A 27,559-nucleotide genomic window follows, 5' to 3' on the forward strand; every position below is an offset into this window, starting at 1 on the left:
GAAGGAAAAAAACTTTAGGGAGAGAGAAAGAATGGGAAAAGAGAAGAAATACATTTTGAGAAAGAATAATGGAAGAGGAAGCTATCTCTTCCTATTCATCTCTTAATGAAATGGAAAATCGTAAATAAGATCACAATGAATCACTTTTACAGTTATTTTTTTTTTATTTTATTTTATTTTATTTTTTTTGTATTTTTCCCTGTAAGAGTGAGAAGTAAATGAAAGGTGCCTGATAGCCAAGATCGTCTTGACCTACACCCGTTCCAGAGACTGGATAGAACTGTATTAACCCACAAGCGCTTTTTCTGCTTCCTCCTCAGTCACAGCGTCAAGCACAAAGACTGTCATTGAGTAACAAAGAGTAGTTACTAGTTTACAAATGCAAGTCGAGGGCAACAAAGCTTTCACTTTGATTTTTGAACTTTAATCTTCAGACATGTTAAAGTCAAAGAACCAATTTCCTCAAAAGTTGGGCTTAAAAGAAGAAGGTATAGGTATCAGTGTGCCTAATAAACTCCCCCTAAATGCCTCTGACCACTTCCTCATTGCCCCTCCCCCGCCCTTAAGGAAGAGAAGCATCCTTTGTCAACATGGAAAGTGTTTCATTGCTGCTCTACATTTTAAGGATGCAAACTTTCTTTACTTTTCTTTATCTGTTTTTTTTTCTTTTTCCTCGTAGCTTAAAAGTTAAAATCTAGCAAAAGTAAAAGACACAGTTTAATCTTTAGATAACTTCTAGAAAAGAGCAAACATATCTGAAAGCCTTCCCCCCCACCCCCCGAAAGAAAACGGATGCTGCATGTGGTGGTTTAATTAAAAAGTCCCAAAGTTCTTTGCCACTCCTTCCATAGGGAGGAGGGCCCATGTCCTCTCCTCTTGAATCTGGCAGACTTATGACTGCTTCCAGCTAGGTTCTAGCAAACTTCTGCTTGGTTCTCTTGGAACACTTGCTCTCAGGAAGTGCTCCCTCTCAGAGAGCTTCTCAGAGACCTGCCACCATGCTATGAGGAAGCCCAGGCCACATGTAGGTTCTGTGGTGTACAGTCCCGGCTGAGCCCCACCTTTGAGTCACCCCAGTTCAGCAGCTAGACATGAGCGAAGAAGCTTCCAGCCCCCAGTGTTTGTGTCTCTACAGATGAGACTCTAGACGTCACCGAGCAGAGACAAGCCATCATTCTCACCCACCATCCAAGTCCACATGCCTGACACAGAGGATTCGTGAGCATAACTAATCATCTCCCTGATAATGGGATTTTTTGTTTGTTCGTTACTAAGTTTGGGGCATTTTTAATGCAACAATAGATAAGTGGAATAATGGGGACCAAAAGTGATCGTGCTGTAGTAGTTCTTACTGTATCTTAACTCTGATCACCCCCAATGTCACTGAACTGTCACCTCCAGAAGACAGATGCAGTGGGTCAGGATCTCCTTCCTCTGGTCTCCCCCAGTCTTTCTACCAAACTTTCTTTTTTTATTTCTCCTTTTCCTTGTGGTCTTTCCTTCATGCCTACCCTCAAAGTCTGCCCTTGGGTCGCTGGTGTATTGCTGGAGCAGGTACTGAGTCTTTCATTAAATAAATAGTTACCAAGCATTGTACTAGACATTGGGGTAACAAAGGTGGGAAAATCCAATTTTGCTGTGACCTTGTAGAGCAACGAGTATAATGAAATATTTTTCACACTGTGGCTCACAACCATTAATAGTCATGAAATCATCCTTAGTGTTCCTAGTAAGTATTTTAAAAATACAAAACAAAACAGAAAATAATAGACTAAAAATAACAATTAGGATTCCAAGTGGTCTGGTGACTATATCGTTTCATGAATGTCTTCTGTCCCCTTTGGTGCACACATGTGCACATGCACACATACACACACACACACACACACACGCACACACACACATGCTGTATATATTGTGTCGCCATCTTAAAATACTGAGAAACCCGGTCTAACAGCTATTCAAAAATAAACGTCATTCCTGACATATAAAAACATGAACGAGATTGTGCTTAGGGAATTTGTAATGAAGTTTCTGGCTTTGGGACGCATTGTAAGAATCACAGAGTCACTCTCGGAACTAATCTCTGCTACTGATAAGGGGTTTTTATTGTTTACTGTTGTCAGTGTGGTTTAGAAGGGGTGTTCTGGTGTTTCTAGGGTCATTTTTGGTAAACGGGCTCCTGCCTTTGCAGGAAGCCCCTGTGCCGCTCCTCCCGTATCTGAGAATTACACAGTTAAATGTTTCAGGACTTGAGTCAGCCGTTCGTTGGTTTAATAGCTGAACTGGAGAACATGGAATTATCGCGACCTCTGGCATTCATCTTCGCCTGCAGTGCTAGAGGCCGTCGTATCTTACCAGACACAAGCGAGGAAGTCTCAGCAAGAGCTAGCTGCCTGTGTAATCATCGTGTTACAGCCTCCACCCAGCAGTCCGTGGTAAATATGAAATAACATGTCATGTAAACCACCGACCTCTGAGTAATATTCTTCCACACGAGGAAGAACACGAAACGATTTCAAATGATAGCTCTCATCCAATTCCCAAATTCTAATTAGGAACTTCTAAAACCACCCAAAAAATGTTTTTTAGGGAAGACTTCAGAAAGTCTACTGCTAATTTAGTTTGAGTCACTAGGGTAGAGGCGGGGTGACGTTCCCATAAAAGGAAATGGCCACGTGAAACCCACTACCAGGGCTGGACAGCTCCGGGGGGAAAGTCCAGACAATCTGAGGTGTGTGTGTGTGTGTGTGTGTGTGCGTGTGCGCGTGCGCGCACATGCAGATATGTGTGTGCAGGTGCATGTGGGGGGCATGTGTGCATGTGCGCAGGTATACGTGTGCAGGTATGCGTGTCTGTGCGGGTGCGTGTGTGTGCACTCACACGTGTCTCAACTTTCACAAGTCGGGCTTGACAGAATGAGAAAGTACTGAGGAAACCGAGAGCAGTACCTATTGTTCTGCCCCAAACAACAGCAGGAACCGAATCCCCGGTACGCCACGTGGCCATCATCCTGCCCGCAGCTCAACCCCTGCCTTTGTCCTTAACTGCTGAATTGGGAAATATCCATCATGTTCCTAAAGCAAATGCTAATAACCTTTGAGTTCCTGGCTTGGAGAAACCGAAAATGTAAGGTCTAGGGATGCTCTTGGCTCATGTGACAAGCTGCTATAGACTGAAGATTTGTGTCCCCACTCCCCAGATTCATTTGTTAGATCCTAACAGCCAGTGTGATGGCATTAGGAGGTGGGGCTTTGGGGTGACGAAGCCATGGGAGTGGAGCCCTGATGGATGGGATTAGTGCCCTTATGAAGCTCCCTCTCCCCTTCCTCCACAAGGGGGGGTGGGCAGTGACAAGATGGCCATTTATGAACCAGGCAGCAGTCCCTCGCTAGACACTGAATTTGCCAGCACCTTCACCTTGGACTTCTAGCCTCCGGAACTGTGAGGAACAGATTTCTGTATTTCTTTGTTTAACAGCCAGTCAGTCTATGGCATTCTGTTACAGCAGCCCCACAGGGCTGAGACGCAAGCAAATGCAAGAGGACAAATTTCAAAGCATTTTTCCTGTTGCTTCAAATTCTCGCTCCAGCCCCCGTTCTTAGTGGCTTGCATTCACTAAATGTACGTGAATCCGCTGAGGAAACATATAATTGTTAAAGGTTCGCATAATTCTGACTGCAAACAGTTGCATTCAGTTGTTTCTTGGTTACTGAAAAATGTGTCACCACAGTGGAGTGTGACTATCATAAAAATTATGTGAACAATAACATAATTTGGGATATATTATCTCTCATAACCACAGTTTGGTTCTTAGAAGTTGTTATTTGCTACAATGAAAATAAAAATGATCCTGACTTCGCAGTTGTATTCCCGTTTGTTCGTCTACGTGGTGATGATTTATCTGTATAACATAAGGTACCAGAGGGGCTGGTATTTTTCCCTCCCCATCCTATTGCTGTGAACTGGAGATAAATTCCTAAAACTGACCAAGTTCTCAGAAAGAGGTCATTTATTCTAAATACAGAGTACTCGGATCCATGGGACAGGATTTAAGTATCATTTTATGAAATCTTATGAATCTTTAAAAAGTTTTAAGCAACACCCAGCACAGTATAGATATTATGTATGTGTGCATATATGTGTGTATGTGTGTGTATGTGTGTATGTGTGTGTATGTATGTATTTATTTTGATAATCATATGGGGCTGGGCAGGCTGAAAGCCAACCAAAACTTCCTAACATCGATTTAAGACTCTAAGAGGAACGTTAAGATCCATTTATTCACTCTACCACACAGCCACGGTTAATAATCTGAAAGTATACGTGCATATTCTGGTAATTGAATTAACTAACATCCAATATAATTTATTAAGCAACTAATTGTACTGTTTTTTTTCTTGCAAGGAAAACTGCATCACATCAAATCAACAAACACCTACCTACTATGATCAAGGAGCCATGTGAGACACTGTAGGAGACCCAGAGGCAGCAGACACAGTTTTTGATGATAAGGCACTTGGAATTCGGCAGAGAGGAAAATATAACACTTCCAGGCAACAATAAAGAGATGCTGGTCCTGATTAGCTAAAAAATGAACCTAAGAGATAGTAAACTAAAGAGACAGTAATTTCTACAGCAGCAGAGACGAAAGGAAGAGATTTAGAGGACTGAATTAAGAAACTAATCTCCAAACTGTGGTTAAGATTATTTCAAACAAGAAGCCAAGGTTTCTTCCATCTTAAAAAACTTCGGATTGGTAAAGAGAGGAGGGTCACCTGTCCTGAGATGACAGTTCTTTTAGTGACATTGCTCCAGAGCATGTTTGTTGCTAAGACTTATTTCCCTAAAGGCAAGAAGTATGTCATTTCACGTCTTTATCCCCAACACCTAATCTAGTACCTAAAACACAATTGGGGGCAGCGGGGGGAAGGACAAGACTAAATTACCCTGTAGAGACAGAACAAGGTTTATTTGGAGACTACTAAGGCATTTTGTCTAAAGTTGAGTGAACAAGAGAAAGACAGCAAAATTGAAAAATGTTGACTGGGGCTAGATTGTGACACACATCTCTATAGCCAGGTTAAGTAAGAAAGTTGGGCCTTGTTTTCTCTCAGCAGTGGTAGAAACCACTCAAATGATGCCTCTAGTTCAGGGCGCACATGACCCTACAAGCCAATAAGAGTTCACAGTATGGGTTTTCATTGTATGCAGGAATAAAGGGAAAGATCCAGAGCCCACTGGCACTTTTAGTGGGTAGTGTTCAAACATGGCACCGATAACACCCACATTTGTGAAAAACGCTTGATCCGCAGCCTCGATCTACTGACTCTGAATCTCTAGATTTGAGGCCGAGATTTGCATTCGCTTCTGAGAGCTGCTGCTTTGGAAGATGGAAATACCCTGGGTGGAAAGACACAGCTTTACTAGCCGAACTCTGTAAATATACTAAAAACCACTGCATTGTACACTTTAATCAGGAAGATTTGATGGTGTATAAGTTTTATCTTAAAAAGGTTTTTAAAAATAAAGCAGACGGGTTCATATCCTACTTAAAAGATGTTTTAATGTGTACTGAATCATATGGGTCCAAAAATACAGGGTCAATTTGTAAACCTAATTGACTGAAAAATCATATTCTCAATAATCTTTCAAAGATGACCACATGAATCATCAATCAGTCTCAAACTAGTCCACCTCTAGACTGAACACACTAAGAGGGAAAGGCCTGTGTCTTAATTATCTTTCTCACCCAGCATATATTTAACTGTCAACTCCCCAATCAACAAGAAATATTACAGATGTTTTTCTACTTATTTACCTACGAATACAAGTTAGAACATTTTTATATTCTAAATTAGAAGTATCCAAAAGAAAAGTTAAAATTGGATATGTCACTCAGATAACTAGCAATATATCATTGTTTTATCAGTCTGTACAAATCAACAAATGTATCAAGAAGACATCGTCGTGGAAATAAATGAGTAGTTTTATTCAACTGCAATGTATGATTATTACTCTTAGCCAAGATGTCAAGGAGGTTCATGGAGAGCAAGCTTTCGAAGGCAGACATTCCAGAAAGATTATTATCTGGTCCCATTTTCTACCCGACATTTGATGTCAATCTCGACACATTCTTCAAAACACCCTTGCATTCTTTTCCTCTCCACAGTGAACTGTTTTCTGATAGTTCCTAGCATAGTTTCGAGCACTCTTCCAACATGGTGCATTCAGACTAATCACAGGGGTGTTGACAGTCCAAACATTTGTGGTCAGGTTCAGTTTAAAACCCTCTGAAGGCTTCCCACTGCTCTTGGGGTAAAGATCAAAACCCTTAATGTGGCCTTATAAGGCCTGGAGAATTGGGCCTTATGCAAAACTCTCCGGCCAGACATCTGCCCATTTTAAGGGCCTCCACCCCTCCCCCAACCTTTCTTCTTAGATCTCTGCTTAAATGTCACCTACTCCGGGTTAAATGAGATCCAGACGCTAGCTCATATTTGTCCTTGTGGCACTTACAATTGTAACTGGTTAATCTGGGGCAAATATTTATTTGTCTTTCTCCCTTGCTGGGCTTTGAGAATTACGAAGGTTGGAACTATCACGAGCTCATCAGCATGCCTGGCACGTACAGTAAGTCAATACGGATTTCTCTGATCGAATACATGCGTTCATGGTTTTTTTCCTCCCGGCGTGGCTGTTTCTTTTTGACAGCCTTGGATTATGAGCTGGCAGATCCAGGACAATCAGCCTGTCTGGGAGAGCCCAGTGCTTTCCAAAGGCTGGTGACAGGCGTACGAGCAGCCAATAAGGCTCTGAGCATCCATAATAGAAGTCAAGTTCAGTCACAAGTCAGAAAAAAAATAAAATAAAAAAGAATTCAGCAGCAAGGCACATGTGAACTCGAGAGTCTTTAACAAAGGGGACAGCGTGTGAGAAAGGCAGAGAGAAAGAGGGCAAATGCGACAGCCATGAGAGAGACACTTGGAGCCAGGAACCCCAGACGGGCCAAAGGTACAAGGCAAGGGGAAAGCGGGAACATATTTCTTTGCTCACTCTTGTCTGCTAGAGCCAGGCCTGGAGGTGCTGGCCCAGGTGTGTAGGTGGGGGCCAGTGCAGGTCACACCTGGCTGGGGTGTAGCCTGCCCAAGGCAGCAGCTGTGGCTTGTTTTCGACAAATCCAGACTCTCACCATAGGCAGCAGACAAGGGGCTGCTTCCTGCGACTGGTAGGAAATGCACAAGGTTCCTGGGCTCACGTTAAAACCCCTGTCCCAGCGAGCGCTGTGGTCAGTAGTAATGAAGACGCACACGAAGAGGCTAAGGGTCAGGGCTAGAAGTCGCAGGGAGACCGGAAGTCCCAGGGGGACTGGAAGCTGCAGCTGCCTCTCACAGGGCGGCAGACAGGAAACAGGAAGCAGAGCGGGAAATCTGGACCGGAAGCCGCCTACTCTGCCTCCTTCCTGGGTCTTCGTCTTGGCTTCTCTCGAGTCTCAATCCTTCCTGCGGACAGTTTTTACTTTGCGTGCTTATGGCTCGGTCTGCCACGCCTGGCATTCATCTGGCAGGAAGATTTACCTGCTGTGACGCAGGATCAGCTTTGATTCCATAGGACCGTCCAGGTCTTGCACTCGTCATCACCGGACGCGCCTCTCAATTACAGATCTCCAGGAGAGAGTGGATGGCGCCCGGCTCAGGTAAGGTGTCAATTTCTGCTCCCCAATAGCTGTGGGGTCAGTAGAGAAGGGACGCATGACACCAACCCAATGATCTGCCCCTCCTAAGAGGCAGAGGAAGGGCGGCTCCCCAGGAGAAGACATGGCTCAGTTTGTTTTGTATTTTGTTCGGTGGTGGTGATGTGTGTGTGTGTGTGTGTGTGTGTGTGTGTGTGTGTGTGTTCAGGAAAGAACACAGTGCACACGTGGGGCTTCTTTAAGCCACTTAGCACACAGCACTTGTACTTATTCTCCCGATTTAATCCCCTTTGCAATGATTTTCAGTGACTTTCAAACTTTTTTGACCCCAAGCCAGAGTAAAAACTAAAACTATACATGTACACGAAACAAATATTTCAGAAAATGACACATGTAACATACTCTGATCTTTTTCTACTCTATTACAGTACATTTTTAATGCTCTTTCAACCTACTAAATTGATTTTATACCCACTAAGTGATAACCTCCATTTTGAAAAACACTATTATTACCTCTATTTTCCTATAATCTTATCACTTTAAAGCTACTTTACACTTTTCACATTATACTCAAAGAAGAAGAAAGTCCCCCAGTCTTTTCCTGGTACTACACTAAACCCCGAATATTTCAGCCACGCTGAAGAGAGAAACCAAGTCGACCGGACATGGCTTGTATTTAAGGACATCAACACAAAACAGAGGCAGAGGTAGCTAACAGACGCCCCCTGCAGCCTCCATTAGAGAGCCTATGACCATCACACTCAAAAGGCAGCGTTCCTGAGTCAGCCCCAATACCTCTATTCTCACATTCATTAGCGACCAACAGAGACACGTATTCTTGTCATTTGACCCAGCTTAGAAGCGCCATCTGTGCAATGCTGTGCAATGCTGTGCAATGCTGACCTCTGCACACAGGGTTGGAACCAGTTCTTTTGGACTCGCCAGCCCTGTTCTAAATGCAAGAGAGGCTCTGCAGGTGATGGTATATCTTTGGGGAATTTTCTGAGGCACATTACTTGGTTTGGCAATGCTGAGACTGTGACAGTCAATTTGATAACCAAGGCAGCCACTAAGGGACTGACAGGCGGGAGCCCATGGAGAGTGGGGACACTGAACAGAGATGTCATGCCCCGGGTGGAACGGAGCAGGACTGCACGCGATGTCATCACAATTCTCAGAACAGCACGTAGTTCAAAACTAATGATTTGTTTATTTCTGGAATATTCCATGTAATATTTTCAGACCATGGCTGACCATGGGAACTGAAGCTGAGGATAAGGAGGGACTATTGTAATTACTCGGTTCCTTTCTTTCCTTCTCCAAAACCTGTGCCAATTTCAAGACTTTCTCCCCAGCTAGACCCTGGGATATGGGAATGCAGACAGTCAACATATTCATCTCACTGTGCTCTTTCTGGAACCTAGTGCTCAAGGCGCGATAGCCGAGTTGAATTCCACATGATAATTAAGTAGTCTTCTGACCTGGTGGGAAATACTAGACCTGGGGCACACAATTCCTGTCTGCCTGGGGATTCTGGGAAGCTCATGGCCTGAGAAGCCAGAATGCCTAGGAAGTGGGAACTGCATAAGAAGAGCTACTCTTCTAACAACCCCACTTTCTTCCCAGAGGTTCCTGGGGTCAGCTTTGCACAGAGAACCTGGATGAGGCACGGTTATCTCTATTATAACAAAATGAGAATTTATCAAAATAAGACACTGCTAAACTATATTGCTATATTCATACATTCCAAAGCAGGTCTTAGCAGGAAGAAACCAAATGCCACTCTGAAATTGTGACAAAACTTCAATTGTCCACAGTACACCACCTCCTAGGGGCATCCTCCACCATGCCCCATGCTCTCTGGAGAACCACTTTTCTGAAGGCTTAGAATTAAGGATGACAATTATAAGGTGAATGAACATGAACTTCCTCCAAGTTACCCTCTTAAGGCATAAGAAAGCTACAGACCAAAGCTGGTAACTAGTGCTCACAGGCCATGACTTCCTGCATCTATTTTCTTGAGGCAGTTGCTATCAGGATTGCTGGCCTTGTGCCAGCAAAGAAAGGGAATCATGAATAAACTGGGCCCAGGCCGTGGGACAGGAGGGTGTCTAGGAGGTGGCCTAGGAAGCTTTGGGTCCAAGCCTCAGCCTGACCACTGCTTATCTGTATAACCTAAACAGGTGGTTGCATAACCTCTGTCTTACGTTCCTCACTGTAAAATGAAGATAACAATGCCTCCATCATCAGACTGGAATGAGGATCATGAACGAAAATGCGTATAACTATCGCTCTTTATCAGAAGACAAATTCCACTGGGATATTTAAAGTTAACACACAATTCGCAAAAATAAACAAATGGGACTACACGAAACTAAAAAGCTGCTACACAGCAGAGAAAATCCTCAACAGAATGAAAAGGCAACCTTTGGAATGGGAGAAAATATTTGCAAATCATCCATCAAATATATAAAGAACTCGCACAATTCGATATCAAAAAAAAAAAAAACAATTAAAAAATGGGCAGAGGCGCTGAATGGACATTTTTTCAAAGAAGACATACAAATGACCAACAAGTACATGAAGAGATCCTCAACGTCACTAATCGTTAGAGACGTGCAGATTAAAGCTGGAATGAGAGTTCATCTCACACCTGTTAAAATGGCTATCATGAGAAAGAGGGACAGCGAGGGCACAGGGAGAGGGGGCAGGTTGTTGGGAGGATGTGGAGGCAGAGAACCCTCACACACTGCTGATGGGAATGTAAACTGGTGCAGCCACTATGGAAAACGGTATGAACGTTCTTCAAAAGATCAAAAACGGGACGACCATAACGATCCAGGTGTTCCACTTCTGGGTACATAGCCAAAGGAAATAAAACCAGGATCTCAAAGAGACACGTGCAACCCCGTGTTCACCGCAACATTTATAGTAGCCAAGATATGGAAACAACCTAAGTGTCTGTCGCCAGACGACTAGGTGAAGACGATAAGCGGTAGCACTGCATGGTATCAGTTATATGTGGAACCTTAAAAAAGTCAAACCCATAGAGAGTAGAAAAGCGGTTGCCAGGGGCTGAGGGGTTGGAAGAAATAGAGAGTTTGGTAAAAGAGTACAAACTTTCAGCTATAAAATGAACAACAAGGTCCGAGGATCAAATGTCCAATGTAAAATATGGTAATTATAGCTGGTAACACCGTATTATATGACTGAAATTTGCTGATAAAGCGGAACTTAAATGTTCTCGCCGAATGAATGAATGAATGAATGAATGAATAAATGAATAAATGAGGTGATGGATGAGTTAACTAACTAGATGGTGAGAATCCTTTCGCAGTGTACACATATATCGAATTACCATGATGTACACTAAAATGTCTCATGATTTTGTCAATTATATCTCCATAAAGCTAAAAACGTTGAAATTCACTTTTCAATTTTTATCCTCTTTCTCTCCTTCCCTTCCTTCCACTTCCGTCCCTCCCTCCCTCCTTTCTTTTCCCATCCCTCCTCACTCCCTTCCCTGCTCCCTCCCTCCCTCCCTCTCTCCCTCTCTGATAGAGCCCTGAGATGTAACAGTCTCTGGGACAGAATTTGAATCTGAATAGCTGAACCTGCACTTTCTCTCAGGCATCTGCTACACTTGCGCTTACCCTGCTCAACAACGTGGCATTTTCTTCCCACTGCACTGAAAAACCGAAGTTAATGGCCTAAGAAGCAAAGGAGACAATCCAGCGAACGAGCTTGGACCACACGAGAAAAGTAGGGGCGGCGCCCTCCTGAGGGTCTTAGAAGAGCTGCCCAAGCACCCGTCCACCTGTCACAAGTGTGTGAGCTCGCAGGACCGGGGGAGTCTCCGTTCCTTTAAAATTACAGATGGTGTTTTATCTGCGGCAGAAGAAGGGAGACCACCTCGTACACGATGGAAAATCAGTAAGAACATGCACAAGTTTCAAAAGTTAGTCACCAGTTACCATGGTGATGCAAATATTACCTAACTCACTGGGTTCTAAGTAACCAGGATGGTGCTAAATACATTACTTTAAAAGTGGAAAATAGGCCCTATTTTTAGGAATTTTGCAAGGGACTGGATGGACCTGACGACTGACTGAAGGCAGCCCGAGTGTGTCCCTGCGGAGACAGGACTCGAGGTCCCTCTCCTGCCCTGTGAGTGTCGAGTTCTGTGCCACATGCAGCTGCAGGAGGAAGAGCAATGGCATTTTATTTACAAACAAAGGGCTACGATTAGGAAGATGAGTCTTCTCACTTCCCAAACTCTTACTAAAAGAATAATCCCTGCTGTGCCCCCTGAGGAGGCACAGACCGGCCCCCAGACCTAGGTGGCAGTCCCTTTTGAACTCGATGTTAAAAACTTCATCGAGCAAAATAAGACTTCCCTCAAATGACTAGGATGCCCAATAAAATAATAATTTCCCCACCATCCTGAGTAGATTAAATTTTCTGAGTCTATGTCAATGTTAATTAGAACAAAGCCATAACTATTATATGAATTTTAAACTTATTCCGAGAATCAGCTGCGCGCGCACACACGCACACGCACGCACACACACGCACTCCTAAGTCAGACTCAGCGCACAACTTGTGTTCGTGGCACAGTGCCCGACACAGACCCCAACTCTTCAGAAAAGCTGTCTCGGGCAGGGTTCCTCCGGTGGCTCCGGGTGTCCTGCACCGGAAGTCTACAGAGGGCTCTGAAAACACAAAATTCTCAGCCACGTCTTGGCCCACGCGGTCTCAGTCTTGGGGGCTGGGATCTAAATCTGCAGGTTGGAGAGGTTCTCCCTGTGGTGCCCAGGTCCTGCAGTCAGAGAATCCCGTCCTTAGTGACCTCTGACCAACTGAGGTCCCCTGACAACGGTGACAGAAGACAGGACAGCCACCAAGGGAGGGACACAAGCCAATACAGATTAATCAAAGGCATAGCTATTTGTGACTCGGTGGCTTTTAGACCATGACCCAGGGCAAAAGTCCAGCACAGTGTACATGTATTATATATGCGTGTGTATAACGCAAGTATTTTACAAACTACATGGGTGATATACCCCGACCTATTCTTTCTAATATATTCCAATTTTCAATGCTATTATAACCAGCTAATTGATTTCACTATCCACTAATTGGTGATGTTTGAAAAACCAGATTACAGCCTTTATTGTCCTGTAATTTTATCACATAATAATTTTTACACTTTTCCTATTATACCCCAACTAGTAGAAAACCATCCAATATTTTCCAATAATCCCCCCAAAGTCACAATATTTTAGTTGCCTTTAAAAGATGAACCCAGTTGAAATGAGAAGTCTTCTCGAGGATATCGACAACAATACCTTTAACTGCTAACATTTAACTTTCATTTATTTCCTATTTATCTCACAAAGAATAGCATGCAGATTATATAAATGTAGTATAAAATAAATGAAAAGTATTAAGAAAATGAAGCAAGGGGAAAATAAAGACAGGCAACTAAGCGTTTGTGAAATCAATGAAAGAAACCAGTAAAATTAACAACACGGGCCGGGAAACCCAGTCCGTTTGCTAAGTCTCAGCATGTGGGCCATCAGGTTGAAGAGGAAAACACAACTGGTTATGAAAAGTCCATTGACCATCTGGGAGGAACGAAGCAACTTCTAGAAGCATTTCTGGGCCCCAGCTGCCCTCCCTCCAGGGGGACCGAATGCCCCGCCCCCACACGCCCTCCTCAGGGTCCAGCGAGCAGTCTCAGTGGGCAAAGAGCCTCGTTACTGCGCCCACCTTCCACCGGCACTTGATTCGGGGCAAACTTGTGGTGACTCTAGGGACCACTGATGGGGAAGAGCGAAGCCTGGCGCCTGAGGTCACCCTGGTCTCCCTCCTCCCAGAGCACGTCACGTTACTTCTGCCCCAGCACTGACCACCTTGTTGTGATGAAGCCTGTTCCCAGGGCCAACCCCACGAGGTCATGGTTCCATAAGGACAATATCGGCTCCTTTGCATTTCAGCGAACACCCCATAAACCTGGGCTGGGCGCTAACTCTCATGGGAATCCCCCAAAGGAAAGTGATAGATGCATAAAGATGTGGACTTGCTCGTTGATCCTGAGATTCGGACTAAGCAACATGACTTTTACGATTCACTTTCTTCTCTGTTACCCAAAGCCAGTGTCACTTACATCCCAGGTTAGTCTAGACAAAGAAATCGACAGAGTAATGTGTCTCACCCCGTTCCTGGCACACAGTAGGTGCTGCATAAGTGTTAGTTTCCCCCTCCCCTATCAGGAAACTCTAAGATGTTAATTTCGCTTGCTGCCAGAGCCACTGTTGTCTTCACAAACGCCTCCTGGCCCTCCCCCGCCCCAAGCTCCCCAAACCATAAAAATCAGCCAAGAAGTGAGCAGGTTCCCCAAAGCCACAGCACACTCAGCGCCTACACAATGCCACCTTTGAGATTTCTTGGCATTGTTTCGACTACTTTAAGACGGCTTAAAGGTTGTTCAGAACCACCACCAAAAAGGTCTGAGAAAGGAGAGCTACACTGTCACTAAGTGTCACATAAACGCTTTAACCAAGCCATAGGAGAGGTGATCAGGAGATTCCCTGTCGGAGGCCAGCGGAGTCGCTGAAACAGGATGCAGAAATATGTTTGGCCTTCACTCTTGAGCGAGCCGAGGGCCGCCTTGTTAGCGCTAAAAGAGCAGCCGCCGGCATCGCGGACTTCGTTTTCATGGCGGGCTGATGTAAAACGTAGAGCAGCACATCTAGGCCTGACCAGAGGCAACGCCAGCGACGTGTTAACTTCCTTGAATGCAAGTGTCCCAGATCAAACAACGTGGTCGACCTACCTTTTCAGTGATATAGAAGTTCGAACTATCGGCGTGCTGCAGTGCATAGTACTCATGGTTGGCAAGGGACCACCTTAAAAAGACAAGCGTAAAGTGATCAGAAAAACGATACACGCTCATTTTCAGTTTGACAGTGTGATAGAGTTCGATGAATTAAATACGCCACGGTTAGAATCGGGCCAGGAGTCAGTATGCCCACAAAGTAGCTTCTAAAACGAAATGACGTTAGCCCGCCTTTCGTTATCCTGAGACCCATCATTTCCTAAGTGGATCGTCTAGGTCTTAGTCAAGCCTACCACTCATCTTTAAGCATTCCATCGTCATGGCTTTGGGGTGGGGCAGGGGGTATTTAAATGTAAAGTTATATTCCTCCCAATTTTGAAGGAAAGGAGCAGAGAGAAGAAAACAAAGGAAACGAATGCAATTTAAATTTCCGATAACTGCTGCATTTCAATAGTCCCCGCATTCTACAGTCCCCAGTCGGTCTGCTTGCTCTATGGTGGAACATTCTAGTTAAGTATCTCAGGTCTTAAATAAATTCCAGGGAATATGCTAGCTGCAGATCTGCTTTAAAAATAAAAAACACAACTTTTTAAAGCATGCCACTTCCGTATGTACATTTCTTTGAATTGTCGGGGCAGCCAAAGAGAAGTAGGAAAGCCATGTGGTTGTGACGTCCCGTGTGGCAGCGTCACGGCCCACCGACTTGTCTTTTAAATTACTTTATGGGGACCTGAGTGGTCCTCTAAATGTACATCAGATGAAGAGTCTACTTAACCTCTGGAACTTTCCACTACTCCCTGCTGAGAAGGATGAATGAACACAACTTTTCAAAACAAATAAAACCCACCCCAGTGTGCAAGCCCCAGCCCTTCAGGCTCTCTCCTCTTTGAGAACCAACAGAGACTTTTGGGTGGAAAGAGGCATGCAGATCTTGCACAGTACTTCTCGGTGTCTTTGGGCAGGTCAAGTAGTGACTTAGGAATTAAATTTTACAGTTGCTCAGGAATTTTTCGTCTGCCTCTAAAGTTGTGGGCTGCAGCCCCTCAGATGAATCTTGAGCGACACTTACCCGTCACAGACTTCCTTTATTATTGCAGACAGTGGTTTTTTCTGCAAAATAGCAAAAAAAGGAAATACTTTCTGTTAGTTTCATTTCATCATTTTAAATGAAAAAGAAGAAGCGGCAGCCTAGTAAAAAGACATCTAAGTGAGAATTTCCATTTGCTATTCTTAGTTGTTGTCAATGTTGTTTTTCTCAAGGTAATAGCCTACCAGCCAGCACCACAAATATATTAATGATTGATTACCCTGACGGTACTTTTTTCTATACTTAATATTATTAGTTGAGCAAAATACACATCATATATAACTTAGCCGCATTAAAATCAGAATGAAAACACAGCTTTGTTCAAAGATTTCAGAGGCAATGAAAGCTCGCATGGTCAAGTGACAGAGTACATAAATCAGGCAATCAGCAAGTGGGTTTTGTGCAAACAAGCTTGGATTCATGATATTTTTATGAGAACACGTGGCCAATGGAATATGAGGTATTGCGAAACTGTTCCTACAAAGTGCATGGAATTCTTCCCCCGACATCGGCCCCCACAAATGCCAGTCACGCGGCAGCTTGAGCCGGGCATACGCGAGTGATGGGACCGTGACACCGTGTGCCCTGGTGTCAACTGGCGGCTGACTACAGCTGTGCTCTGCGCCTGACAGCCACAGCTGTGCTCCGCCTGTCTCAGAACGAAGGAATGCAGCGAAGAGACACACACACGGCTCACTCAGAGATGTTGAAACACTTTCTGTTCGGGATGCAAACAGATCCCGTCTTGTCTCCTGGAGTGAACAATAGCGTGTCAACTGAAAGAACAGATCACAGACAAGAAACAAATGGGGGAGAGAAATCAAGGAAATATAACACATGGTCCTGGATTGTCCGATACAACCACTAAAAAGCATCTACACACAGACATGTTCTTCTCTTGCCCCGGTAATGAGTGACGTGACACAGGGAATGGCCTGAATCAAGCAGGGCCGGTTCAATCTAGTTCCGTCAACTTGTCTGCAGAGCGACCTACAGTTTCCTTCTCTGGCCGACCTGCAACTAGTTCATCTGTAAAACGGGCACAGGACCTACCCTCTCCTCAGAGCTGTCCCAAGAATTAAATGAGAATTAATACAAAGGGCAAAAGACACCCTACCACCACCACCAAAACGGCGAGGGCTCTGGCTTTCCTGCCCTCCCGTGTCACTAGAAGAGCATCACTTCCTCCTCGCATCTTTGCCCTCCTGGCAAGTTCTGAGCCCTGTCCATAGCCCCTTCTGAGGACCCCTAGCCCCTGCTAAAAGCTCCAACTCAGTCCTCAGCGTCCTTCCGATGACCCCCTCCCACTGGGACTCTGGCCTCTATGACTAAGTGTTCAGAAGAATGCCTGTCGACAACGTGAACACAGCGGGGAGAAGCGGGGCCTGGGACCGTCCGGGAGCGGAAGGGTGGCGGCGGGCACCTGGCATCCGGGGCCGGCCGGTCTCCGTTAGAATAAGATTGTAATTGGAGATCGGGATCTACAGCGAAGTTGCAGGTCACACAGTCCCAGGCCTTTGCAAACACTTAGCCACTGTTTATGGCTTTAGCTGTTATTTAAGGGACAAACCAAAGGACAACAGAACTTTAGGGCTAAAACTTTTCTCAAAAGACAAAAGGTTTTGCACTTCCAGCTGCCAGAGACCTCTCTAGGCTACCAGGGTTATGAGGACCCATCAGTCTCCTAGCCCCCTAATCTTACTTCTTACACCTCAAAACTGAAACATAAATAATGGGGTCATATTTCAGCCTTAAATGACACTGAAACAACAGATCAGGACAAGAAAGTATTGCTATGGAGTTGGAGTCGGCACTTAAAATAACAGCTCCCAGAATTAGACTTCCTAGTTGAGGTCTCATAGAGGAACTGCTTGAATTTGAATTCGGGTTTAATACATAGAATCGGAATCAAATTTGAAAAGACAGAAGTCTATGGACTTCTAGAACTATTATATCTAGAACATTCTGAAGTTGGACATACGAAAGGAGTAAAGGCCATGAAAGAATGAAGCTCAGAGGTTTAATACAGGTTCAAAGGAACCAGAGTTACCTGAACATAACACACCCATAATGACACGTAAGGACAGGGCAGGTCCCACAGTCCACCTCCTACACCTGTCCCCTCCATTCTTCTGCTGTTCCAATGAAACCTCGGCCCCCACCACCCAAACCTGACGCCAATGACCTTTCACAGTGCTCAAGTCCCTTAAGCCACCCACCTTATTCGACACTGTCACTATCTCCTTTTTGCGAAACCCTCTTTCCAGAGCTTCTGCAATATTTCCTTTATTCTCCTATAGTTATAGTTAACAATCCTACAATAAAAATCAAGAGATCTTTCATGGCCTCTCTTTTACCTCTAGCCTCCAAACTCCAAATGTCTGTTCCTGGGTCTTCTGCTTTTACGTCATTGGTCAGTTCCTCGTTCACATCAACCGCCCTGAGTCTACAGTTCTGGCCCAGACCCTCCCTTGGAAATGTTCAACAGTCTGTTAAATATGGCTTTTTAACTCCCTTTCAGGCACCTTATTTAACCATACAAACAAAACTCATCACTCACAATCCCCTACCCATCAATCCGCCCCAACAACGGCATGTCCCCAAAGGTCCCCTCCACTGCCAGGACTTCTCCGCCTTGTCGTGAACCCCGCCCCGCCCCCGGCCCAGGAGGACCCTTTCTTCAGTCCCCAAGTCCAGTCTGTTACAAGGTCGCGCAGCGTGTTCCTCTGTGCCATGCACGTTATTACTTCTCACCTCCTAACTACTCTTCTAAAACCCGGACGCTCCTCGTTCCAGCTCCTGCTCTCAGGCAGTCTACTTCACCAGACCTGGGTACCAGCCCATCCTTACCAACTACTTGCCGTGAATTTCCAATCAGAAGCTCCACTGGCGAAGCATTCTCGTTTTCCATTAGTCTCAACACTCCATCTGCCCACCGTGGCGGTTCTTCCGAGCACATTTCTAAGGAAGCTGCTTTCTCCTTTTCTTTACTCTAGTCTGTGATACACACACCTGTAGGACACTGAGCCGCATCATCACCTGCCCCACAACTGCTCTCCCCTTTTCCCTTTCCGGGCCTTACCAGCGCCTCTGCTAATAGTTCCCAGGAGCCCGTCACCAGACCTTTGGAAACAAGTCTTCGCATCTCCCAGTTTCTTTCTCTCCAATGCTCACATTAACTGTACGAAATCAGACTTCTCCCACAAGCTTTGCTTACGTCACTCTTTTGCTCTAATGTCCTCCGTAGGTCCCCAGGGACCATCACCTATTAGAACACATCCCTCGGCTTGTCATCTGAATCCTTCCAGAGTCTGGCCTCAAGCAATCCAACTTCCTACTGATGCTTTACATGTTCCCCATGCTTCTAAAATTGGTCGGTGATTCACCACCACCACCACCCCGCAAAAAACTCCTACCTCCAGACTTTCGCTTTATTTGTTGCAATGTCCCTCTCCTTTCTGTCCCAGCTCTAACAATGAACTCTACCTACCACTAATATCCATGTCAAAGCCACCGCCTCTAAGCCGATGTCCCCAGTGTCCCCTCTCTGCACTCAGTACATTAAACGAAGCACTCCTAAGGACTGTGCAGATCTCGCAATCATCTTGTCCTGAGAAAAAGGCATCTTAATTCATCTTTGTCACCTTCTCCGCCCCTCAGTACTAGTTACCACCGTGCGTAGGTGCTAATAGGATCTAAGAGGAGACGCCACACATTTCTGTTAAATGGAAAATCCACACATTCGCTAACTTTCCTTTAAAAAACAAAATCAAAAGGCTAGAATATAAAGCAAACTATTCTGAAGGGTAGCCTGGATTCATTAGCACGCCCCCCACTTCCTACCACGTAAGCCACTGCTGAGTGGTACTGAGCAGCTGCTGGCTATAAACTGTGAGACATGTGAAGGCTGTCACCACGGCCTGCGCAGACCACTCTCCAGGAGCTGCGTGATTCACGGCTTGGAAGAGCACTGAGCAAGACAGCTGATGAAGAGTGTAATTCAACAGGTGACAAAACAGACACCAATCAAGTGACTGTCACCATCTGTTAGCAAAGCCACACAAGTGATCAGCATCACTCTCATATACAGGGACTGAACAAGATACCCCAAGCCATAAATACTACTGATACCACTGCCTATAAAACGCCCTCTGTTCGCCAGGAGCTCCTTGCCTCTTAAATTCCAAGCCCACACTGGCTCTGCCTACGTTTTAGTTAATGTATGCTCAGGGGGCATACGACGATTCTATCGATCTGTCCAGTTCTCTAAGACTTGGGAGCAGGGTGACAAGGGCGATACCTTGATAGCTTTCTGTCCATCTGCTACATAATTTGCCTTTTACCTCCTTGAGAGAAGCAGCCCAGGAGAAAAGAAATTATGGTCTAAAAGGATGAAAACTGGTTCATCTCCCTCTGACTCCATAAACCCCAGAGGAACTAAAAATAAAACTCTATACTCTACTTGACTATATCTGGATTGAGAATATTTGAGGCAAAATTATTTTTGGCTGCCTATGTTTTAATAACTTGTTAAAACCATAACCAAATTCCTCACGCTTTTTGTTTGGAAGGCCGTGACGACCCTCTCGGCCTCAGCAGTGAGCCGAGGTGGGAAGAGCTGGGCTGTTTTGAAGGAGAGCCGGGAGGGGCGGGCGAGGGTGTACGCGGTGGGGCCAGACCCCACGTTCTCCCCCTTCCCTCAGCAACAGCGAGTGCATCGTGCAGCATGTGAAAGTATTTCTTCACTTCATATTATTCTGGGAAAATTTTAATGCTGGCAGAAATATTTTTATTTGTCAAACAAAGTCTGCATGTCGCTATGAATCTGACTGGCAGAGTCCCACGTGCCAACAGTTCTCTTCAAGGAGTCGCTTGTTGTTTTGGGGGATTTATTTATTCCTCTCTGTATTTTAACTCTTACTCTCCAAAAGGATTCTTTTATTTCATTTAATTTACTGAAGATTAAATCTTCAGCTGGGCCATCACTTCCTACCATAATTTGTTCACAAAGCAAATTTCCTATACAAAAAGACGTGTTTATCTCCTTTTCATGAAATCAGCTGGATTCCTGAGAATGGCCAAATTCTCTAGCGATGCATTTTTAATCAACGTCTCTGGCCATACTCTCTCTCTGTTCCTTGCAGTGGGTGTAGGTCTTTTGCTTTCCTTTCTGTACTCTCCCTCGACTTCAATAAAATGTTGGCATCGCAAATTCCTTAAGCCATGCCTCCCACTCCGACCCTGCCTCTACGGCCTGGCCTTGCGTTCCCGATAACCCCTTCTGCGGCTGCCTCACCACCCCTCCAAGCTTAACGCTTCATCTTCCTCCTTATAAACCAGATCCTCGTCTTGCCTCCCTTTTATCTGCTAAAAAAAAAAAAAAAAATTAATCACTCTTCCAAGCAAAGCACACAGTTCCTCTAAAGCATGAGAGAACTCCAAGAAGAAACATCCTTGGGGACCCCTGGTTGTGTATTGAGGAGGTGCTGGAGTCCAGCCGGCCCTGACGCTGCCCCTCCAATCCCCTCCCCCGAGATGGCCCAGCTGTTGTCCCTTATCAGCACCCCCACCCTGCCAGGCCTCTGGTGGGTTCAGTTCCTATTCAACCACCTGCTCCTGTCTGTTGCCTAAAGCACCTGGCATGGGGACTTTACCCAGCCCAAATGTTCACCTCCAAGCTCTCGAGTCTATTGCTGTCCCCATTGCTGCCTTTACACCGGCCCATGGAGGCTGGCAGCAGCCCCCACCAAGGGAGTCACATGCCTATTAGCAACTAGGGACTGTAGGCTGCAGTTCTTGCCTGTGACAGCCACTTTCCAGGCCCATGGCTGCCCTCAAACCAGCATCGCCCAGAAAAGAAAGCCTGGCTTCACTGAAGCCTTGTTCATTTCAAATGTTTTTAATAACAGAGGGGGGAAAATGCTTATGAGATAACATTAAGTGAATGAATGGGCACCAGAAAAGCACTTAGAGTGCTGAATTTTTATCAACCACCTGTTTTCGATCTCTTCCCTCAGCCATGAGCTCTTGAACGACTTTAGGAAATGACCAGCCGGGACCGAACCCTGACTTCTGCAGCCCCTGATTTTGTGAACTTCAGCTTATTACTTCTCATGATACTGCAGTTTTGGCTTCTGAAAGTAAAAGCAGTACTTCGCACATGGTAGTGTTGTTAAGATGAATCGAAATAAGGTATGCAAAATGCTTGAAATAGAACCTGGTATATAGTGAGGCACTGGACAAATGTTACCTATGAACATGTAATACTGTTCGGACACTTTGCAGGTACGTTTTTCAGAAGTTGGTTGAATAAGTTGAATAAAGAAATGAATCAACACCCAATTCCTTTCTCTTGCTTGGGCGACTACAGCCCCCCGGTGCTGCCTTTGGGACTTGTTTCATCCCGTTCTTTATTCTTCCAGGCATTTCCGTTCCTTTTGCCATCTAGACTACGCTTGCTTTGGAGGTGGGGACCACCGAGACACCTGTTACCTCCCAGGTGAGCAGCTGTGAGGCCCCCGCAAGGCGCACGATTAATGGATAGTGTTTGATTAAGAACACATCTTCTTTTTTCAGACTTTTAGCTTCTTTTCCTTTTTTCTGGTGTCTTTCCAACCACCACTGAAGCTCAGGAAGGAGCTAAAGATCGGACACAGCAAGAGGAAGACAAGCGACCCCCAGCCACCACCACGCACCTGCCCTTCCTCACGCCATCCCCTCACGGCCCTTGACCTGCAAAGCTATTTTCCGCGATGACTTAAAGGTTTGGGTCCTAGACTACTAAGAAGCCTTTCTCTGGTGCTTTAAAAGAACATGACAGATGCTTTCTTCGGACGCTTTGAGGCGGCGCAGCGCAGCCCTGGGGTCTGACTTCGCTTTTACAGATGGAAATTCGTTGAACGTATTGTGCACAGCAGCCATGAGTGATGCTGGCCCCGAAGGACAAGAAAGCTGGCTTGCTCACGTCAGGGCACCTCTACGAAGGGATACACATGTGGACTACAATTTAGCCTACAGTGTGACTCGGAGCAGCTTGACAAAGGGGCTCACAGCTCCATCTCCAGGAAAACCATGGGTCACGTCGATTTCAAAAGCGGAAAGATAACAAAGCTATGTCGCCTTTGTCTTGACAAATGATGATGCATTTCAAAAGCGATTTACTAAAAGTGACTTGTTTCAGGCTTTGTGAAGCTAATTAAATATCAGATTTTAGCAAGATAAAGTACAATCTTCGCATCATAGAAATCACTGACCTATGTAAGTGAGCAAAGACATCAATAATCAGCACCCTCATGGATTAGTGGATTAAAGACGAGCAGACATACCTTTCTTCTTCTCTTTGTGGTATCAGAGATATGTCTACTCGGGAAGCTTTATTTCCCTTCAACAGAAGGGGCACTGCAGTTTTAGAAAATGACAAAAATATAGAGACAAGCAATGTAAGAATAAAGCGCTACTCATATTAGTTATCTTTTGTGATTCTTCTTCTTAGTCCTTGACTATTTTATATTGTCTCAATATCAGTGTTGCTATGCGTATAAGAAACATAATTTATCCCCCAAATTTCAATATCGCAGACAACAACAAAAACCAGTTTCCTAAGTCCTATATCCCTCTCAACTTTGCTTAACACCAGCCTTTTCCAAGTGCTCCCAGGTGACTCCGGGCGCGTCCATGGGCCGTTTTTGCTCCGCCACAATCAAGTATCCTCTTCCATGTGGAAATGAGTACGGCTCGGTGTGAATTAATTCAGATCCTATGGTCTGCTTCCCTTCAGTCATGGGAAGTAGTTTACTTATTTGTGTCAAGTTCATATGTGGAAGGTTAACCATATTTATGGGCATGGTCTTAAAATAAAAAGTCAGACCGGCTCAGTAGGATAAACAAATGACTGTTAACTCTAAGAAATAGGGTATTATCAGATTAGGTGAGTAGATATGAGTAGATAAGCTCTGAGAGTGAATTAGGGTTCAGGTTCAATTTAAGCACAAGATTATGACAGCTTATCTACTGCAAAGAAGCTGAGATTGGATGTAAAACAGTGATCAAAACAATAGTGAAAGGAACTGGTAGCAAAGGGAGTATTAAAAACTGAGTTTATGTTTTTAATTTAGTGGTTTTTTTCCCCTCTTTTACTTGTCTTGTCATGTAATCGGTCTACGAGTCTGTGATGGCTGTATTAATGCCACTCTGTCCTTCTTGGTTTAGTGGTAATGGATACACTGAGCTATATGCCAGCAAGCGTTGGAGAGACATGGGCTCCCGAGTCTCAAACGTGTGGCCAGTGAATGCGCGAAGGCAGCCTGAGGCTGAACCAAACCTGGGAGAATGGTAAAACAGGTTCTTCCAGAAGGACTTAGAACATGGCCACAAACTTCACGTACTTTTTCAAATCTCCGTACCTTTAACGTGTCATCAATCCAGACTTTTACTATTTGTTGTCACTTGGCCAGCCCTCCTGATAATAATAGTAGTAGTAATAGCTATTAGTTATTGAGTAACTACCACATATCCCTATGGGATAATAATACTAAGTGTAATTTACAAATGAGAAAACCATATGAAGATCTTGAGGTGTAAAGTAACTTGCACAAAGCTTCACAACTCACATGACAAAGTCAGAGTTTGAACCCAGACCTGTATGATTCCAGAACCCTTGTTCTTCAACTCAACCTCGGAGCTGTAGTCCTGCACTCAGGAACAAAGGCCCAAGTGCCCAGAGCTGACACCTGCGAGGGAAAGGCGCTGGGATTCTGGGTATCTCGGTTCCTGATACATAGTGAGCTCTTGATAAATATTTAAAACACAGTGGTTAAGCACTACTATAAGAAGTGCAGATGATGCTGCCTCATGCACTATACACATAAATTATGGTGAAATCCTAAGTTAACACTAAAATCTTGATACCCAGTGCAGTAACTATCTCTTCCTTCTCACTTTTGATGCTCAGATCAATACCTTCAGACCTAAATTTCTCCACAGTTCCCTTCTTTCTTGGTTAATTTTTACTTGAGTCTGTATCCTTCCATGACTTCAAACTTAAATCTTACCTCAAAACTCTCCTTACCCATTTTCTACTTTTATTCATCTTCTAGTTTGCCAGAAAATAAACTTTCAAAAAACATTACATTTTCCTTATCTTCCATATAGTTGTTTGTGTTTTAGCCCTGACACATCTATTTCAGAGGACACTCTAAACCCTCTTTATTCTGCCTGTGGGTATGGAGAAGCAATTAAAAACAAATGCTATTTGGATTGCTTAGGGCAGGTGTCTCCAACTCCGGGCTGTGGGCCAGTACCAGTCCGTGGCCCTTTAGGAACTGGGCCGCACAGCAGGAGGTGAGAGGCGGGCGCGTGAGCAAAGCTTCATCCTTATTTGCAGCCGCTCCCCAGCGCTGGCGCCACCGCCTCAGCTCCGCCTCAGATCATCAGGCACTAGATTTTCATAGGAGCATCGGTCCCTGGTGCATAAAAGTTTGGGGACCACTGGCTTAGAGGATTTTTGGTTGAAGGTACAGTAAATGCAATGGCATGGCTAAATGGATGTTCACATCGCGTGGAGGAAATGATGATGTCATGTGCATGAATGAGAGGCTGTGGCTAAAAGGATAAGCTAGAGGTGAAAAAAATGTCTAAGTCCTATAGACAACTCTTGATGATTTAGACCCATCGTAGATTTTTAAGGAACCAAGTAACATAATCAAGTGTGCATTTTCTAATGATAGGTAATTACACTAGAGACCAAGAGACCAGTCAGGTGCACAAACTGGCCAGCGTACCAGGAAACCTATAAGGAGGTCCAGTCTGACCATATAGATACCTGCCTTATTTTCCTATACCCATTTTTAAGGTTTTCATGAAGAATATTCCACCTAAATATTCTTCTCCTCGTTTTTTTCCATCTTGGTAGCTATGACCACCATGTGCCAGTTCTTCATGTAAGAAATCTGGGAATCGTCTATAACATTTCGTTTTCCCTCACCCCTCTCTCTACCTGTAAGCAATCATCACTTTCCTGTTAATGTAATCTTCTCATACGTCTTGATGAGATATGTCTCACTTTTTTCTGTCTCCCCTGTCACTATCTTAGGCCACAGCATGACCATTTCTTGCCTGAGATACTGCAAGATCGATCTAACTAATTTGCCTTACTTGATTTTGCCTTTCGCTAAACAATTCTCAAACCGTGATCTTCTAAAACTACCATGTCACCCCGCTTCTTAGAAACCTTCCCTTTTCTCATGGCTCCTGGACAGAGTGTTAAGTCAATACGGTTCCTCGTGGCAGAGCATCTCCCTACCCAACCAGCTCAATCCAGAGTGTGTTTTCTCCCACTGTGAAATTTCTCTTCAATTTGCAGAGAAGTAAGATATTAACTACGATCTCCTAAAATATTCCTCTCCACCATTCATTCCATTCTTTACTAGTAGGACTACAATTGAACATAGATTGTAATTTCTTAGTGCATCTTTTCAACACAACTCGACAAACATATTTCTCATTCCTTTTTCTTTTGGGCTGTGTTCTAGATGAATTCCTCATTTTCACCCTTCCAGTTACTGATTCTCTCTTTCGCCAAATCTACTCTAGATTTACTTTGTCAATGTGTTTACTTTTATTTTTTTTACAATACTTACATGTATATATTTTTTTTACAATACTTACATGTATATATTTTTTTTTACAATACTTACATGTATATTTTTTAATTTTTAAGCTTTCTAATTGGTTCTTTCTCATATTCATCTGTTCTCAACTTATAGCCACCTACTTTGTGTTCGTAATCTCCTGTTGGTGTAGACGTTAGTTTCTCTCTTGAAAAGTTTTCCCTTTGAGGAGATCTGACACTTTGATTTTTAGGTCCTCCCTTGTGCTTTATGTTCCTCCAAACTTACTAGAGAGAATAGGGCCAGCTAGAGCAGCAGCGGATGTGACAAAGAGAGACAAGACGCGGGCCAGGTTTCTGAGGTAACTGACTGAGAGAGAAGCTGAGGGAGAGGGACGAGTCCAAGGACACACACAGCTTCAGCTTCAGCAAACCGGAAGTCTGTTCGCACCTGTCGCCAACCTGGACACGTGAGGAGAAGCCAAGTGCACGGGTTTGGGGAGGAAAGGGACAATGGGAAGTGTTTTGAATATGCTGAGTTTGAGGTGCAAGGGACATCTAGATGAGCAAGGCAGATAGGCAGAGAGGTAGGTGGTTGTTTATATGGGTCAGGAAGTCGAGAAGAAGTGACAGCCGGAAATTATGAGCCTCTTATGGTGACAAGGCTGATGAGTCCAAACAGATCACGACAAACTTGTCCCGCAGTAATGATTCACCTATAATCATTTTGAAAGTTGGTGCAGCTTCTCCCAAAGTCATTTGGTTGCCTTTTGAATGGCTGTCATAGAAGCACAGAAATGGGCCTTCACAAAGTCAGTTCACAAAAGGTGACAATATATCTGGAATGCGCGGCGAGAACGTGAAGAGGGAGTTTCCCCTCGCCGGGCTGCTCCCTTCATAACTACATTTAACTGTCTGAATCACTAGGCAGTGGAAGTACAAACATCACCATTTCCTTTGCTCGTCATTCACAGGGGCTCGCCACGCACCAGGCCCCGTGCTGGGCGCCGGGAACACACTCGGCCCACACAGAACATCACGCGGCGAGTAAGGGGAGCCGTGTCGGGTGCTACGGTGCTTGTAACAAGGGCCTTCGTCTAGTCTAGGGAGTCAGAAAAGACTCTCCCCAGGGAGCTTACACTTCCCCCGGCATGGAGAACGAACAGGGGTTGGACAGGCAGGGGTGTGCGGGGGGTGATGTCCAGGTGAGAGGGAATCACGCTCGTAAGAGCTCTGAGACGTGTGCGTTCATGCAACGGGAAAGCGCCAGGTAGAACGAGAACCCAGAGAGGGGGCGGGGGGCAAGCCACAGTGACCTCTACGTGACCCAGA

General features: G+C 44.8%; 1 protein-coding gene across 1 annotated transcript in view; it reads right to left on the bottom strand.

The window, feature by feature from the left end:
• The window catches only part of ELMO1 (engulfment and cell motility 1), a 404,818-nt gene that overhangs the window by 367,438 nt on the left and 9,821 nt on the right, over positions 1–27,559 (bottom strand). Inside the window, 2 exon segments of the mRNA XM_006912067.2 lie at positions 14,532–14,604; positions 15,604–15,644. Coding sequence (XP_006912129.1) covers positions 14,532–14,604; positions 15,604–15,644 — 114 coding nt within the window.

This window comes from Pteropus alecto, unplaced genomic scaffold (assembly GCF_000325575.1).
Source record: "Pteropus alecto unplaced genomic scaffold, ASM32557v1 scaffold21, whole genome shotgun sequence".
Lineage (NCBI taxonomy): Eukaryota > Metazoa > Chordata > Mammalia > Chiroptera > Pteropodidae > Pteropus > Pteropus alecto.